The following is a 14942-nucleotide window of genomic DNA, read 5'->3' on the forward strand; positions in this document are numbered from 1 at the left end:
GCTTTGTTCGCCCAGGGGTGAACATCGAACCTGGATGACCGGTGGACCACGCCTCTACCCTTGACACTCCCTGGACTCTCTAGTCTGGCATTCGCGACCTTACCAAGAGCCAATGCCGAAAGTCCTGACTCCAGCCAACACTGCTCTCTGGGTCATTGAGGCACGCAAGCCTCCAACCCACGACAGAGTTCTGGTCCCCTTGGAGGTTTAGAACGGAGGTGATGAGGAATATCTTTTGCCAGCCTGTGGTGAATCGGTGGAATTTGCTGCCTCAGACGCTTGCCAAGTTGTTTGGGTATTTAAAGAAGAGATTGCTAGGTTCTCTGATCCAGACAACCATAACAGAGATTGAATATCAGGGGTTGATAAGTTCTTGATTGGTTCTTGTGCAATGTATTGTTATGGGGAGAATGGGACATGAACATCGATTTCTCCTTCCTGTAAAAAAATATTTGCTCCCCCTCCACTCTTCTTCCGTTCTGCCCTCTGGCCCCTTATCTCTTCTCAAATGCCTATCAGTCCCCCAGGTTCCCTCCTCTTCCCTTTCTCCTATGGTCCACTCTCCTCTCCTATCCAATTCCTTCTTCTCCAGCCCTCTACCTTTCCTACGCACCTGGCTTCACCTGTCACCTTCCAGCGATCCTCCTTACCCTCCTCCCCCACCCTTTTATTCTAGCATCTTCCCCTTTCCCTCTCAGTCCCGAAGAAGGGTCTTGGCCTGAAACGTTGACTGTTTATTCATTTCTTCCTGACCTGCTGAGTTCCTCCAGGATGTTGTGTGCAGTGTTTTGGATACCCAGGATCTGCAGAACTTCTCACGGTTGAAAATCAGATATGATATAATCATGAAGTAATTTCACGATTGCACAGAGAAGCGGATTGGTCTGTTCCCGAGTCCTATGCAGTAGAAGCGATCTAACCAGTTTAAGTAGTTTGGTCCAACCTGTGGTTAAACCGATAATGAAAGGCCTGACTAATCCCTTCCACCTGCACAATGTCCAAATCCCTCCATTCTCTGCACATTCATGTACCTGTTTAAGAGCTCTTAAATCTTTCTAACATTTCTGCCCCTACCACAACCCCATGCAGCACATTTCAGGTACCTACCCCCCGCACACCTCCTTTGATGCCCTCAAGTATTGGGCATTCTGACCCTCGGATGCAGATACCAGCTGTCTACCCTATCTCTGCCGCTCATAATTTTATAAACTGCTATCAGATCACCCCTCCGCCTCTGCCGCCCCAGAGAAAACAACACGAGTTTGTCCAACCTCTCCGTATTGTTTCTACACTACAATCCAGGCCACATCTGGTAAACCACTTTGTCCTCATCCAAAGCCTCCACACCGATCCTGCAACGGGGCAGCCACAACTGAGCACAATACTCCATGGGGCTCATGTACAGGAGGTGTCACCGGGCCTCGGACCTCCTGGGTACTGCAGGGCTGAACTTACTGGGAGTGCACATTTGAAAGACGGTCAGCCTGCAGCTTAAGGAAGGGACCAGGCAGCAGCAGCTTCATAATCCATCTTCTTCCAGCACCGTTGTCCTGAATCGGAAAAAGGCAGGGAATATCTGAGTGTAGACTTGAGGAAGGGTAATTTGGGAGAACACACACCATTGAGGGGTCAGCGCTGGGAAGAGTGTTTGCGGCTTCAAGTTCCTGGGGGTCAACATCTCAGAGGATGGCTTTGGACATTATTGCCTGCCTGCAGAGCCTTTCCCTGTAACCGTAACACTTTATTCTGCATTCTCCTATTATTGTTTCCTTTGTACTGTTATAATGAATCAATCTGTTTGGATATCATGCAAAACAAAGGTTTGCACTGCAATAGTGTGGCATTAATATATTAATTTATCGAGGGTATGAGCTAAACAAATGTAAATGAGACTAGCTGGGTTAGTATGGATGAGTTGTGCTGAAGGGCTTGTTTCCATGCTATTTGAATTTATGACTGTCTGACTCATTTAGGGATGGAGAATAGGGCACAGAGGAGCATACCAGTCTATGTCTGTGTGCCAGTATGGTAGCGTAGTGGTTGGCACAACGCTTTATAGTACCAACGACCCCCTTTCAATTCCCACCACTACCTCTGAGGAGTTTGTACATTCTCCCTGTGACTGTGTGGGTTTCCTCTGGGTGCTCTGGTTTCCTCCCACAGACTAAAGACAGACCAGTTGGCTGGCCATTATGAATTGTCCTGCGATTAGTCTAGGAATAAATTGGGGGATTGCTAGGCTGCGTGGCTCGAAAGGCCACAAGGGCCTACTCAACTTAAAAAAAAAATGGTCTTCTTTCTACAGTCTCCGCAGTGCCTGAGCGAGGAGACGGTGGATGGAGCTGTGTACACAGTGACGCAGAGACAAATCCAACTCCAGCAAGCTGCGACCAAGGGCCAACAGTGGCTGGGGGTAAGTAGGGGGAATCAGTCCCAAGCATGTCCTGTGCACTTGGCCAGAGGCTACGGGGCAAGCCGCTGAGAGAAGGGGCAAATAGAGATGGTTTTTTTCACCATATACATTGAGACTTTATTTCTACGACAGAGAAACCAAGCACCACAGGAAACACTCAGCAGGTCGGGCAGCGTCTGTGGAGAAAGAAGCACCGATAGTGTTTCATTCTGAACACCTTTTTTTTCAGAAGTGGGAAAGTCAGCATAGATCCAGTGGCCACAGGGGCCTGTTTCTACGCTAGATCCTTCTAAGATTCTTCTCTTCCTGAATTCTGGTGAGGGGTCTTCCACATGAAACACTAATTCTGTTTCTCTGTTCAAAGATGCTGCCTGACCTGTGGAACATTTCCATCAGATACCCGGCATTTACGGCTTTATCTTCCGGTTTCTGCGTCTATGCCTTTCACATCCTGAGCAAGCCTGGCTGTATAGGCTGGATTGTCTCCGTGGGTTCCACAGCCACTGCTGATTTTAAACACTTTGCAAACAGTGTGATAGATCTGACGTGTTTTAACATGGGAAGCAACAGTGTCCAGACTAACGAAGCCAGCTCCCAGCATCAAAACACAAGTCGTTTAGTGATGTAAAGTGTTTTACTTTTGCCAGGGAAAACAATTTAATCTGACACTTGTCTGCAGGTACATTGCCAGAGAACCATCAAGGGCAAGAACAGGCCTTTTGGCCCATACCGCCTCTGCTATCATCCCAGCTACACTATTCCCAGTTCCCAGCACTTGTTCTATTCCTTGAGGATTCAAGAGCTTGTCTAGATACTACTCAAATCTCAGGAGGGTCTCTGTCTCCTCTACCCCCACAGGCAGTTGTTCCGGATTCCAACCGCCCCTCTGGGGGAGACCGATCCTCCTCAGATCCCTTCGACTCCTCTCACCCCTCATCATTAATCTATGCCCTCTGGTCTTAGACACCACCGTCGCTCCTCCTTATCTATGCCCCTGATGGTTTCGTAGACCTCCCTCTGGCCCCCCCTTCCCCAGCCCTGTCTGCTTCAGGGAAAACAAGCCCACCCTCACCAGTGTCTTTTCACGAGGCGAACACTCCATCCCAGGGTATCTCCTTGGCACTCGGCAGTGCAGTTACATTCTTCCTGTTGTGTGGTGATCAGGACTGCACGCAGTATTACCGCGGTCTAACCAGAGTTTTGTAAAGTTCTACCCATGACCTCGCTGCCTTTCAAGTTCAAGTTTAGTTGCCATGGGCATACACACACAGGGTAGAAAAGCCATGAGAATTAGCGGCAGCACAGTATATTACAGGCATAAACATGGTAGTAACTTAATTCTAGATTATGCATGACTTGCAATCTATGGCCAACCAGTGAACATGAGTATCCTGTATGCTTCTTCACTAAGTTCATGTGTGTAACACATTCAGTGATCCACAGTCTGTTCTTCAATGATCCTCCACACCGAACTTCGTGGGAATCGAAGACACTGTATCTGTAGGATGTAATCGATTTTCAACGTTCAAGTCCTGTATCAGGGTACTGAAGCGGGACTTTTGACCCTGGACGTCGACAATTCCTTTTCTCCCCCACAGATGCTGCCTGGCCTGCTGGGCTCCCCCAGTGGGTTTTGCTTTGCCCCAGATTCCAGCCTCTGCAGTCTCTTGTGCCTCGGAGGGAGAATCGCGAGCCCTTTCTGTGTCACGTGAAGGGGACTGGCCCTCCCTGGTCCACAGACAGGAGTCTGGGGTGGGAAAAGACCGAGTACGTCCTGTCTCTTGGAAGGGTTCTTTAGTCTGCTGTCCTGCTCTCCCTCTCCCCCACACCCCCACCTACTGGTACATCTGATCACTCTCACTCTTGGTGTCCCTCCCCACGCCATTCATTTCCCTTGATTTGACTAGGTGTTGGTCCAGCCAAGCTTGTGACCTGCCAGAGAGAGCAAGCAGAAACAAGAGGACAGGGGTTTAAGTTAATTGGAATGAGTCTGAAGGGGGACCTGGGTGGCGGTCAAGTTAATTTTGCACAGAGAGCGTTGATATCTGAAACACACTGCTAGAGGAGATAATTGTGTCAGGTACAACAGGCACAACATTTCAGAGATACAGACAGTGAACCAGGCAAGGAAAGGAAGGATATGGATCCACTGCAGGCAAATTGTCTTAGTGCCAATGGGCAAAAGGTCAGCATGGATTTGATGGGCTGAAGGGCCAGTTTCTGTGCTGTACCATTCCTGGGTCTATCCCAGGGAGTGTCCCAAGGAACCTGCCTGCACCCTCGCTGGTGGAATCACATCCCTCCCATGTTGTGGTTCTCTGGAAAACCCCATCCCCTTCCCATAGTGTGGTTCCCTTGGCAATCCTTCCCCCTTTTCCGTAGCATTGCTCCCTGGAACCCTGCGTTCCCTTTCCTATAGTTCGGTTCCCTGAAAACTTCTGTTCCCTTTTCCATTGTTTGGATCCCTGGAAACTCTTGTATCCTTTTCTAAAGTGCGATTCCCTTGAAATCCTTGTTCCATTCCCATAATGCATTTCTCCGAAAACAACGTCCCATTCCCATAACGTGGTTCCCTGAAATCCCTCTCTCCTTCCTTTTGGTGTGTTTACCTGGAGACTCCTTCCCCTTTCTGATAGTGTGCTTCCCTGGAAAACCACTGTTCCCTTCCCATATAGTGATTCCCCGGAAACACCTTCCCCTTCCCAAAGTGCAGTTCCCTGGAAACCCCAGGATTGGGGGCCCGCCAACCCGTCCGTAATACCCTGAGGGTGCATATTCCAGTGCTGATCTCCCCTCTGACCTGTGTTCCTGCCCCGCCAGGTGGGGAATGAGGTAGTCGGGACCACGTGCGAGACAGTGCGGATCCGCTCGATCAAGGTGGGCAGGCTGGAGAAGATCGTGCAGCACCTGCTGGAAGCTTTTGACTGTGGCGACTCCTCCTATCTCTCTGTCTTCCTGGCCACGTACCGCGCCTTCACCAGCACCCAGGAGGTCCTCCGGATACTGCTGGACAGGTAGGCACTCCCCTCGTGATTCTGCTGGGACACGGATACCGTAGTCCTCTTCTGCAGCCAAGGCATTGCTGCTCTGGGGGTGGGGGGGGGGGATTTGTTGATTTTTCCACTGCAGGACCCCACAGCAAGGGGCACGGAGACATGCAGATTGCCCATCAGGACTGGGCTGTGTTTCTTTCTCTTCCTTGCTCTTGTATGAAATAACTCCACGGGTCTGTGACGATATTGAGTGTACCTGTTCTTGAAAACTTCATTTATTGAGTCACAACGTACTACAGCAGCAATACAGGCCCTTCGGCCCATCTAGTCAGTGCCAACCTGTTCTTTCCCCATGTCCATCGCACATCTCGCAGCCAGGAGAGAAGCCAGTGGCCGTATGAGGCAGGAAAACACGTTCAACGATTATTTGTGAAAACTACTGACAGGGTGCAGGACCCAGGGAAATCAGAGCAGAGGCCACCAGGCCTGTCAACCCTGTCCCACGATTGAATATCATCCAGGCTGATCCACCCCGGGCCTCAACTCCTGTTCCCTGTGACTCTCCGTCCCTCGACCTTTCAGATCTTTATCTTAAATGTATCTCAGCATCTGGCCTCCAGCACGAATCCCATAAATTCTCCACCTCCTGAGAGAAGAAGAAACAGAATCTTATCATTTATTGCGATAGGAACACAAAACACGGAGTCCTGTTTAAGGTATTCATGTCATTAGTTAACTCTGTGCCAGGGGTGTAGTGGCATCCACACCCAGACTTCAGAACTCCTGGTCCCGGGCCAGCTCCTTGCACGCTTTTCACCTGTGCTGGAACGAGCGTCGAGCTAGCAACTCCACCTCATAAAACAGGCAAATGCTAAAGAAGTGGCAGGGTTGCTGCGCGATGTGCCAAACAAGGCGCAGGGAGGAACAACAGTCTTTAGTTAAGGAACAATGTTAATCTATTGGGAGCAATTTTGAGGAACTTTATTAGATCGCTACCTGATGATTAGTAATTGCAGATTTAAAAACTGAAGCTTGTACCTCCCAGTCTGGGTCTTTAATGTAGATCGAGAAAATCTGTGGTTCCAATGGTGTCTGCAGGATGTTCTGTGCTGACTGCTGCCCGGTGGATTTGTGATCAAAAGTATTTGCTTGGAAGAGCTCTTCTACAGAAGGCAGGTTGTGTGGCATTGCTCCCTTCTGCATTCCCTTCCACTCACTGGACCCAGTTTCCCGTGTTCCCTACTGAACTCGTACTGTGTAAAGTCCTTTACAAAAAGTAAATTCAGAATTCCGCCTCTCACTTCCCAGTTTCTTAACCCAATCCCACACTCCTGTCCCTCATCCGCCTATCATTTATCCTCACCTGACTCCATCCATCCCCCGGCAGGTCCCGCTCCTCCTTTCTCCTCACACCTCTTCATAGAGGGGCCCTGTCCTCTCTGCTCAGTCAAAGTTGAGATTATTGTCATCAGCACGAGGGCCTCCCTGGATGCACAGGTGCAATGAGAAACTAACTTGCAGCAGCGTCACAGGGAGCCGCATTCACAAGAAAAACAAATTAAATATAATTTTTTACAGGAAAGAGCCCTATTATTGCCAACAAAATCCTTCTTTGTGCAAAGTGATCAAAGTAGTCATAACGTTGCTAAACTGTTGTTGTTCGTGTTGTGCCAGATGGTTCAGAGACGGAGCCAGGTTTGATATCACTGGCACCCGCCGTGAAGTTTGTTGTTTCGCCGTAGCAGCACACTGCAATACGTAGCTAATAAAAACTATTTACAATATGAAATATACATAAAAATGCAAAAAGTGAGGGGAGCAGGTACTGAGGAAGAGTTCGTGGGCTTGCTGTCCACGGCTGAAATAGCTCTTTGTAAGGTCTCGACCTGAAACGTCGACTGGCCATTCCACTCCACAGATGCTACCTGGGCCGCTGAGTTCCTCCAGCTGTTGCTCCAGATTCCTGCATCTGCACCCTTTTCACAAACAAGAGAAAACCTGCGGATGCTGGAAATCCAAGCAATGCACACTAAATGATGGAGGAACTCAGCAGGCCAGGCAGAGTATGGAAAAGAGTACAATCGACGTTTTGAGCCGAGACCCTTCATCAGGGCTGCAGTCTCGTGGTGTCTACTTGGTACTAACAAGACTTTGGTATGAAAGGGGATGAGGCCCTGCAATATGAATCTGGAGAGATTGGTCATACTTTAAAGGGAGAGCCCTCAAAGGCTGTAATCCTTTTTGACATGTCTTAGTGAGAATGGGAACGGTGAGTGGGGTTAGTCAGATGAAAGTGCGGTCACTTCTCTTCTGTGCCTCTTTTTGAATTAAGAATGTGTTGGAGTCTAAATAAAACAATGTTTGACAGTCTGGAAGATCAGTCCGGACTTCCAAGGTCTGGAGTGAGTCGGATTCATGGGGTTTTGCTGTGCCTGGAATGGGTTGATTGTGTGAAAAGTCTCTGCATTTGTGTCTCTGCAGGCTGGAACATTTAAAGGCAGAAGCAGTGTTCAGATCGGACTGCTGCTCAATGAAGGGCTGGGACCATTGGCGAATGTAAGTCCCTCCATTTTCTTTTCCCCCTCCTATTTCTGTCATCAAGAGTTGTTGTATCAACCTATTGTACCAATCTCTGTACACACTAGAGACATACAACCAATGGGATTAAAGCTGGATGGGTGACAGTGGTTGTATCAACCTATTGCAACAACCTCTGTTCACACTGGAGATTTACAACCAATGGGATTAAAGCAGGAGGGGTGACCATGGCTGCTTGCATTGGGGCTGTGAGATGTCTCAATTGTGAGGTGTTATGAGGGCTGTGGATAGGATAAATACACGTGTGCAATGTTGGCACTGGAATTCATGGCAACACTTGTGGTTATCCCCAGCACATCCTTAATCTGTGTTGCTTGTTAACACAAAAGACACGTTTCACTGTATGTTTTGACGGACTTGTAAAAAAGAAATGGATCTGAACCTGACTTCAAAGGCTTGTTCCCCTGAGGTCGGTTGAGACTAGAGTCATTCAGTACTGAAGTGGGCCCAACTCATCCATGTGGAGCAAGATGCCCATGAGGCTCTGATTATAATGCATTCAGTTCTGGTCCCCTTTATAGGAAGGATCTGGAGGTTTTGGAGAGGGTGCACAAAGGCTTATCAGGATGTTGCCTGGAATAGAGGGCAGGAGTTATGAGGAGAGGTTGGACAAACTATTGTTGTTTTCTCTGGAGCGTCAGAGGCCGAGGATTGAATTTATAGAAGTTTATAGACTTACGAGAGGTACAGGTAGGTTGGAGATACAGACAATTTCCCCAAGGTGGAAGTGTCTAATACTGAAGGACGTGCATTTGAGGTGAGGGGGGAAGTTTAAAGGAGGTGCGTGGGGCACGTTTTTACGTAGAGAGTGGTGGGTGTTTGGGATGAACTGCCAGAGCTGGTAATGCAGATGAATAAGATAGTCAAATAAGTAGTCAAAAGATTTGAGGAAAGCCAGCTGAATATGCAGAGAGTAGAGGAATATGGACCAGGTGAAGACAGAAGGGACTAGTTTAGTTAGGCATTTAATTACTTGTTTAATTAGCTTCCACAGCTTTGTGGGCTGAAGGGCCCATCCATCTACCTGTCCGTTCATCCATCTCTGTCCCATTTGTGTACATTAGCTCCAAATCCCTGTCAACTTTTCCTATCCATATACCTGTCCACATCCCTTGTACGTCCTTGGGAATATCCTCTCCAGCACAATCATGTCCGCACTGAGGATTGAAGAGGAATTAAAACGAAAATCCACAAGGCGCTGGGGGAGGAGCGGGAAACAGGGCAAGTATAGTGACTGGTCCCCGGTGTGCTGGGCTGACTGGGGTCCACCTTTGCCAGAGCTGGTGGGTGATCTCATTGCAGGAAATTAACCCAGAGTCCATTGCTCTCGCGTGTGGAAGGGAATTTTCCCGACCACTGCTTGTTCTTCCAAACTTGTTAAGGTTGACCGTTGTTCAGGAAAACTTTCCCAAGAGGGTGTTCTGACTGTGAGTTCCCCAGAAAAGGGGCTGCACGTCAACACCACTGGAAAGGTCAGGAACAGGCCCTTCAGCCCACAATGCTGTGCTGAACACTGCATCTATTCCCTGCATATCCATCAGCCTCTTAAACACCGCTATTGTATCTGCTTCCATCACCACCCCTGTAAATATGTTTCAGCACCCCCTCCCCGTGTAAAAATCTTGTCTTCGTTAAACACTCTCCTCTCAAATTAAATGCTGGTATTCTTACCCTGGGAAACATATTCTTATCGTATATCCTCTCTATTTCATTCATAATTTAATAAACTTTAATTTAGTGAACTGGATGATATTCAGGGATTCATCACCATTTCATCAGAACCTGTGTGAGTGAGTGTATGCCTCTGAGAACTTTCCAGACCAAGAGCAGAGGATGAGCCAGGAGATTCGTAATCTGCTGAGGGCTAGATCTGTGGCATTTAGATCCACAGGTCAAATTTATCGAAGGCTCAAATGCCTTCTATAAATTTGCATACGGCACAGCTATTGTTGGCACGTGGCCAAGTGGCTAAGGTGTTGGTCTAGTGATCTGAGGGTCACTAGTTCAAGCCTCGGCTGAGGCTGCATGTGTGTCCTGGAGCAAGGCACATGACCACACATTGCTCTGCGACGACACCGGTGCCAAGCTGTATCGGCCTAATGCCCTTCCCTTGGACAACATCGGTGGTGTGGAGAGGGGAGACTTGCAGCATGGGCAACTGCCAGTCTTCCGTACAACCTTGTCCAGGCCTCAGTCAATGTCAAAATCGATGGACAGCCAAAGAAGAAGAATTTAGATCCATAACTATATGAGAGGTCAGGTATGACCTATGGAAGACTATTTTAAGAGTGAAAAAACAATTCTGTTTGAAGTTATAGATGGAACTGGGTTCACGCCAGCTCTGACAGGGTTTGTGGGCCATTACGTCCTAACATGATGATGGCTGAGAGGCTTCACTCGCCGATGAACTCGGTGTCTTTCATGCTTGCTTTGAAAGAGAGAATAAAAACACATCTGTGTGAATCCCTGCAGCATCTGCTGACTCTGTGACCTCGGTCTCAAAGGCTGATATCAGAACATCTTTCACGAGGGTGAGCTCTCGCTAGGTGTCCGTCTGATGATGTACCCGGTAGGGCACTGAAAAGCTGTGCCATCTACCTGGTGGGAGTGTTCAAGGCCATCTTCACTGCTCAGTCACCTGATTCAAAAGGGCGAGAATCATTCCTGTGCTCAAGAAGAGCAAAGTGAGCTGCTACAACAGATGCCCAGTTACAGTCACATCTACTGTGACAAAATGCTTTGAGGGGCTGTTTATGTCCAGAATCAACTCCTGCCTGAGCAATGATCTGGACCCACTGCAATTTGCCCAGGTCTGCCAGAGGCTGTCCATTCGGCATTGAATCATTTGGACAATACCTGTTGTTTACCGATTACAGCTCAATCATACCCTCAGTTCTAATCAACAAAACCTGAGCCACTGTTACTCGCTCTACAACTGAGTATAACCATATAACAACTACAGCACAGAATCAGGCCAACTCGGCCCTTCTAGTCCATGCCGAATGCTTACTCTCACCTAGTCCCACCTACCTGCGTTCAGCCCATAACCCTCCATTCCTTTCCTGTCCATATACCTATCCAATTTTTTTAAAAATGACATAATCCTTGACTTCCTCACCAGGAGACCAGTCTGTGCAGATTGGAAATAACTTCTCCTCCCCACTGACAACCAACACTGACGCACTTCAAGGATGCTTGCTAGGCCCACCGCTCTAGTCTCTGTACAGTCACGACTGTGTGGCCAGGCACAGCTCAAATGCCTTCTATAAATTTGCACACGGCACAACTATTGTTGGCAGAATAGCAGATGGTGACGAGGAGGCGTACAGGAGAGATGGATCAGCTGGTCGAGTGGTGTAGCAATAGCAACCTGGCACTCAACATCAGGAAGACCAAGGAATTGATTGTGGACTTCTGGAAGGGGAAGTTGATGGTACACAAACCAGTCCTCATTGAGGGATCAGAAGTGGAAAGGACTTCTGGTCAACATCGCAGATAATCTGTCCTGGGCCCAAAGTGTAGATGAAGTTACAAAGACGGTATGACAGCAGCTATTTTTCATTAGGGGTTTGAGGAGAATCTGTATGTCACCAAAGAATCTCACAAATTTCTACTGATGTGCTGTGGAGAGCATTCCAACTGTCTGGCAGGAGGGGCCACTGCACAGGACTGGAAAAAACTGCAGAACGTTGTAAAGTCAGACAGTTGCAACATGGGTGCTAGCTCCCCAGCTTCGAGGACATATTCAAAAGGCGATGCCTCAGAAAGGTGGCATCCATCGCTAAGGACCCCCATCACCCAGGACATACCCTCTTCTCATTGCTACCATCAAGAAAGAGGTACAGCAGCCTGAAGACACACACTTAATGTTTCACAAACAGCTTCTTCCCTTTCACCATCAGATTTCTGTACGGACAATGAAACCGCAGACACTAAATAATTTCTTTTTTCTCTTTTTGCACTATTTATTTAATTTTATTTTTTGTATATAGTTATTGTAATTTTTAGTTTTTTAAATTATGTATTGCAATGTATTGCTACTGTGAAATAACAAATTTTACGACATGAGCCAGTGATATCAAACCTTATTCTGATTAAGAATTCCCCTCAGCCTCCGACACTCCACAGAAAACACCCTAAATTTGTCCAGCCTCTCCTTCTCACTCATACCCACTAATCTAGGCAGCATCCTGGTGAACCTCTTCTGTGCTCTTTACAAAACCTCCAAATCCTTCTTGTAATGGGCAACCAGAACGCTTACCATTTGCAGTATACCTTTCCTTGACATTAGACCTCTCCAAGTGTAACATCCCACCCTTTCAACTGAATTTTTCGCTAAAAATGCTGCACTCCCTTTAAACTGACTGGGCCTCCAGTTCCAGATTATTGGAGTTCCTTTGTATTGCATCCACCCCCTAAACGTGCCCCAGATTCTACCTCTGACATATTATCTCACATACACATACAATTTACAGTGGCCAATTATCCCACCCAGCAGCTTGTCTTCGGAATGTGTGAGGAAACTGGAGCGGCTGGGGCCACAGGGAGAACATGCAAACTCCGCACAAAGCCAGTGGCAGAGATTGGTATGAAACCTGGTGTTTCTGTCGCTGTCCAGCAGCAGCTCTGTCCATGCAATTACTTTTCACATAGCAGCTTATCGAATTTCATCTTGATATGCCACATCAACTGGTTACCCCTTATCTACCCTACTTATTGCATCTCCTCGCCCGCTTCCAGTCCTTGCCCATTGCTCAGTGTGCGGCGTCAACCGTCCATGAGGTATTTCCTAACTCTCCTGTGTCCCCGTTTCAGTGTTGCTGCCTCCATCTTTTCCACCTGGCTGGAGCAGTATTCCGAAGACTTCCAGAACCTGGATAATGCTTGTCTGAAGCGCCTTGTGCATTACATAAGGAAGGAGTCCAGGGGCACGGAACTGGAGCGCCGAGCCAACGATATCCTGGTGCGGAACGAGAAGCGATCCAGCAGTGACGGTCAAACACTACGGAACAGTACGTTCTTCCTTCTCGCTGGCATCTGTTTCATTCTACCATCCCCTGTCATCTCCGGGGTGGGTGGGGGATGGGGTGAAGGTGAATGGGAAATCTCCCCTCAAGCCCAGACTGATTTCCCATTCATTCCAGCACATCGTGACTCTGGTAGGTCCCCAATCCTAACTATGGAATCACCCTGATGCCTGATGGTGGTGATTAGTTTATTATTGTTATATACAGTGAGAAGCTTTATCTGGTGTGCCAGATCATTCCATACATAAATACACTGAGGTGGAACAAAAGGAAAATCAGGACAAAATGTAATACACAGCAGTGGAGTTCCAGAGAAAGTGCAGTGCAGATAGACTACAAGGTGCAAGGACCATGAGGAGGTGGACTGAGAGACCAGGGGTTTTTTATTGTAAAGGAGATCCATTCAAGTATCTTGTAGTAATGGGATAGAAGCTGCCCTTGAACTTGGTGGTCTGTGTCCTCAAACTTGTGTATCTTATGTCCAACAGCGTGATTGATAAACAGGACATGCTGGAAATCAAAGTCGTACACAAGATGCTGGAGGAACTCCGCAGGCCAGGCAGCAACTATGGAAAGTTTTATTGATAACTGATTTATTGTTGTCACATGTGCCAAGATACAGTGGAAAAATTTATGTGGCATCTGGACAGATCATTCCATGCAGAAGTACATCAAGGTAGTGAAAAGAAAGCAGAATGTGGAATACCGTGTTGTAGCTACGAGGAGGTAGACTGAGGGATCAAGTGTTCGACCTTAGTGAATGAGAGGATCGTTGGATAGTGTGGTAACAGTGGGGTAGAAGCTGCCCCTCCTCCTGATGGGAGGAGGAAGAAGAGAGAATGTCTGCGTCAGAAGAGTTCTTGGATTATATTGACTACTTTCCAAAGGCAACCGGGAGTGTCAGCAATGGAGAGGAAGTAAGCTGGCATTGGTGCCAAAAGGCATTGTAACAACATAAGAGAAAGCACATAGAATATAGGCCATTCAGTCCTTTGAACCTGTTCTGTTCTTCAATAAAATTCAAGCATCATTCCTTACTCTATTACATCCAGCTCTGTATACTTGTGCATGTGACGAGTATGGTGAGGTAGATGTACGATGGAATACCTACAGTTCCCTTAATTCCTCTAATGTCCGGAGATTTACAGATCTCTGTTGAATTCTGAAAGAGGCACAGCAGGTGAGCCACTGGTTTGATCCACCGTCTTTTTACGGAGTTTGCACGTTCTTGCTGCAAGCGTGTGGTCTGCCTACAAGCACCGAGTTCCCTGCGATGGCCCAGGGACGTTTGGGTCAGTGGGTTAACTGGGCACTTTAAAATGCCCCCAGTGTGTGGCGGAGGGGGAGGGATTGAGTTGTTGTGGGAGGGTGGTTGATGGGTATTCTGGGGTAGGAGATTTCACAGAATTCATCCAAGGGAAGAGAAATCTCCTCAGACTAGTCCTGCCTTTCATACTGCATATCCTGGTTCCTGACCCCAGCCAGCCGGGGAACATTATTGACAATATCCAGCCGTTCAGAGCCTTGTGGTGAGATTCCCTCTCATCCTTCCAGTGAAAACTGTAGTTAACCTGGCCGGATCTACAGTAGTCTGAAAAACCACGGTGGTTCACTTTAGATGGGAATTGTATCCTTTTCAGATTGAGATTCAGACTCGGGTTATACCCTCAGCCTCCTGTGTTCCAGGGAAAACAGTCCCTCCTGATCTAGTCAGTCCTTAAAACTTCCCAGTCCTGGCCAAGTCCCGGTGGGTTGTTTCTGCTTCCTCTCTAACTGATTAACATCCTCGTCCTATTTACAGTGTAGAAAGCGGAATTGATCATCAGGACGGGAGCAGAATGCATGTTTTGTGACATTGACCTGGGGAATTGTAGTGCAAGTCTAGGGCTTGTCAAGTTCATTGACAGATGC

The 14942-nt window shown here is 47.8% G+C and overlaps 1 protein-coding gene across 2 annotated transcripts in view; it reads left to right on the plus strand.

The window, feature by feature from the left end:
* The window catches only part of LOC132394480 (ral guanine nucleotide dissociation stimulator-like), a 120168-nt gene that overhangs the window by 59086 nt on the left and 46140 nt on the right, over nucleotides 1-14942 (plus strand). For both annotated transcript variants that reach the window (XM_059970688.1, XM_059970689.1), the window contains exons 2-5: nucleotides 2306-2413; nucleotides 5234-5427; nucleotides 7888-7962; nucleotides 12820-13016. In XM_059970688.1, coding sequence (XP_059826671.1) covers nucleotides 2306-2413; nucleotides 5234-5427; nucleotides 7888-7962; nucleotides 12820-13016 — 574 coding nt within the window. The remainder of the gene's footprint in view (nucleotides 1-2305; nucleotides 2414-5233; nucleotides 5428-7887; nucleotides 7963-12819; nucleotides 13017-14942) is intronic.

Source organism: Hypanus sabinus, chromosome 5 (assembly GCF_030144855.1).
Source record: "Hypanus sabinus isolate sHypSab1 chromosome 5, sHypSab1.hap1, whole genome shotgun sequence".
Taxonomy (NCBI): Eukaryota; Metazoa; Chordata; class Chondrichthyes; order Myliobatiformes; family Dasyatidae; genus Hypanus; species Hypanus sabinus.